Source organism: Arachis ipaensis, chromosome B04, assembly GCF_000816755.2.
Source record: "Arachis ipaensis cultivar K30076 chromosome B04, Araip1.1, whole genome shotgun sequence".
Classification (NCBI taxonomy): domain Eukaryota; kingdom Viridiplantae; phylum Streptophyta; class Magnoliopsida; order Fabales; family Fabaceae; genus Arachis; species Arachis ipaensis.
This window is the reverse complement of record NC_029788.2, coordinates 133,507,180-133,510,510: the sequence shown is the minus strand read 5'-3', so window position 1 is coordinate 133,510,510 and position 3,331 is coordinate 133,507,180. Positions and strand designations below refer to the sequence as shown.

Below are 3,331 nucleotides of genomic sequence, written 5' to 3'. Positions count from 1 at the left end.
AATTCATCTCCGAACTAACCCACTCAAAAATTTTCTTATAATAAAATTCACTAAAAAAAAAATTTAAAATATCTTTTTAATTTTATTAAAGTATAAATTTATAAATTATATTCATTATCTCTCAGCAATTTCTAACAATCTGATATTATAAATCCTGAAATTACGATAGACATACTATAAAGATTCCATTCTATGTTTCTTCAATGTGAAAAGGAAGGGGGGGAAGGCTGGAAGAAGCATTTTTATCTGAGGATGATTTTGCTCCAACGATTCTGAGAATGACTCATAATAGCAGATAATGTACAAGTATCCACTATGCTTGAGTTCAGGGAGGTAAGCAAAAAAGAAACAAAAGGGATGGCAGTTGCGAAAAAGGTTCAGTTGAGAACATTTTGTAACAAGGTTCCTTTATGCTGCTGCAGCCATGGCAAGAAATGGCAGCTAGACTGACTGATTGTAAACTAATTAGAGCCCATCCTTCTACCGAAATGGCTACTCAGATTTGTTTAGATCAGCTCAAAGAAAGATGAGCTCCTCAAATGGATATCCACCTTCCATAGCCACAAACCCATCTTGTAAATGACGTTGGTGCTGGGATTTGCTCATAGGACACTACACATTAGTAGCATCAAAACTTCCTGGTTCCAAACTCTGTCTTCTTTTTTCTCTCCAGTTCTCTCCCCACATTTTTGCTTCAGCCACAGCACGTTCTCTGTCAAGATCTCTGTTCAACATCCTTGCAGTTTCTCTGGGAGACTCATCTTTCTCAGATCCTTCCAAGTCCCATCTGTGTCCAGATCCTCCAGCTTCATCATTTTTCAATAATCTTGCACCTTTATCATCTCTGTTCCTTTTGTCATCACCAGAGCCCCTATAACCATGCCCAGTATTGTTGGGGTCATATGCCTGGTTGGCCAAATAGGAGAGGGCAGTCACCACATCCCCAATCAGAGGACGCGTGGCAGCGGATTCTTGGATGCACATGGATGCCACAGCTAGAGCCTGGTAAAGGCCCCGCATAGGAAACCTCCCCTGCAGCCTTGGATCAGCCAGCTTTGAAAACTTCCTGCGGTCATTGAACAGTGGACGTGCCTGCTCAAACATACAAAATCACCATTACCTCTCAGAGTATATCCTTTGCAAACTAAAAATTAGGAGTCAAGAGAAGAATTAAGGACAACCCATGTGACAAGGTTTTGTTCTCCATGTGGTTGGGTGCTGTCAATTGCTTTCCGGCCTGTAATCAGCTCTAAGAACACCACTCCAAAACTGTATACGTCGGACTTGACAGTCAGTTGTCCAGTCATAGCATACTCAGGAGCACAGTAACCATAAGTTCCCATCACACGTGTAGAAACGTGTGACTTGTCACCCACAGGACCTAGCTTTGCAAGACCGAAGTCAGAAAGCTTGGGGTGGTATCCTTCGTCGAGTAATATATTAGATGACTTGAAGTCTCTATAAATAACTGGAGGATTTGCCTTGTCATGCAGGTATTCCAGTCCTTTTGCAGCCCCTGCAGCTATTTTCATCCTAGTGTTCCAATCCAATGGTTCTTTATCAGGGGGAAGATCTGCATGAAAGTCAATCACGAGAACTAAACATTAACTGTTATTATGTCAATTGCATTAAGCTTAAGAAGGAAGTAATTTTGCTGCATTAAACATGGCGTTTGTTCTCACTCTTCTCAAAATTCAAACACACTCCTCAGTAATCAGAATTCAGAAGACAGAAAAATATGCAACCAGGTAGAAAAGAATGAACTCTACCACCAGCCAAACCTATCAAGTTACTTATTATATGGAAGCCTTCTTGAAAAGTTGGAACATTGGAAGGATTTTCAATTAATGAGCTTAATCTCATTTTTCAATATGAAAACACCTTATCTCATGGTTTTGAATGTCCACAGATTTCTGAGCCATGCATTGGGCATTCTGGCTTGAACCTGAAAGCCAGCCTGATCATCCTACCTCAACGTGATATACCGGTTGAACAATAGAGAACAAGAGAACAACAAAATAGGAAATATATAAAACTGGCTAGTTCAAAAAAGCAATATATTTTAACTTCATTTTGTAGCTAATCACCACATTGAAAAGAGCACATTAAAATGAGAAACCACAACAAATCATCCCAATCACAGATGATAATGATTTTATCGAGGAAGCTGAATCCTTATGGAATCCAGTTTGTTGAAATCCCAAGCAGCAACTAGAAACACTGTTAACAGATATAACCATATTCATGAGAGGGAAAAAAGAACAAAAAGTTCAAAAGCATGTAATATAATGAGTGTTGGTGTTCTCATACCAGCACAACAAACATTGGTTGTCAGTTGTCACTGTAATAAGGTCAAAACTGAAGGCCACTGAAGAGTTAAAATCAACAGAAGCGAATTTTGTTTTATAACCTTTAAGCAGAGAGTAAGAAAAGAATGGCAACATGCAAAATAGAGAACAAAAGTAGGCCTGCAAGAACTTAGCCAACTCTGCAAGAAGAGCTATTCTACATGAGACAGCTATTTCCTTTTAACCATTGAATTATGTTCCTCTGCATCTACCACAAAAATGCTAAACAAGCATACATAATGAGTTCTAATAGTCCTTCCTTGCATGCAATCTGCGTAAGGCTTAAGGCTACAAAAGTACCATTGAGACTGCATTTTGTTTAAAACACGTTGACCAGTGTTCTGGTGTTAAGGAATTAGGAAATGTAAAATGGAGAATAATAATTTCGGACTTCCACATATATGAGAAAGATTAACCTATAAGAAAGAAATTCAAAGTTGAGAATAAGGAGAGAGTAACCATAGTATCCTACCATGAAGGTGGTCTTCCAATGATCCCAATGGCATAAATTCATAAACAAGGAGGCGCTGTTCACCATCCGCACAGTATCCGATGAGATTCACAAGGTTAGGGTGATGTAGAAGACTAAGCATTAGAACTTCGACAAGGAATTCCCGATTACCCTGAAGACCATTTCTGTCTAACTGTTTAACAGCAACAATCTGTTAATGTAAACAAACGTTAGGACTCAACAATCACTAATGGGGGCCTCAAGTGCTTTTATTCTAAAACCATTTTGTGCTGTAGAAGTTACAGGAAAACGCATGCAAAGCAGGTTGGTGAAACTAAAAATTGCAAATTGTGTGTGCACAGTGTTTCTTTATTATCTTCTCAGGCATCTAGCACAGTCAAATCCTAAAATATGCCACACACACACACAGGTTTTTGCAGCTCACTGAAATAACTAGATCAGATTTAAACACACACAAATCATTTGGATGCTAGTTTGGAATTAAATTCATCAAAAGAATCATAACAACCAT

General features: G+C 38.7%; 1 protein-coding gene across 2 annotated transcripts in view; it reads right to left on the bottom strand.

The window, feature by feature from the left end:
* LOC107635776 (serine/threonine-protein kinase PBS1) overlaps positions 133–3,331 on the bottom strand; it is a 5,085-nt gene continuing 1,886 nt past the window's right edge. The window contains exons 3-5 of one of the 2 annotated variants that reach the window (XM_021122301.1): positions 2,821–3,010; positions 1,182–1,597; positions 133–1,092 (exon numbers count right to left, since the gene is read on the bottom strand). In XM_021122301.1, the coding sequence (XP_020977960.1) occupies positions 613–1,092; positions 1,182–1,597; positions 2,821–3,010 (1,086 nt within the window). In that variant the 3' untranslated portion in view covers positions 133–612. The remainder of the gene's footprint in view (positions 1,093–1,181; positions 1,598–2,820; positions 3,011–3,331) is intronic. The other variant, XM_016339345.2, reaches the window with a different exon arrangement.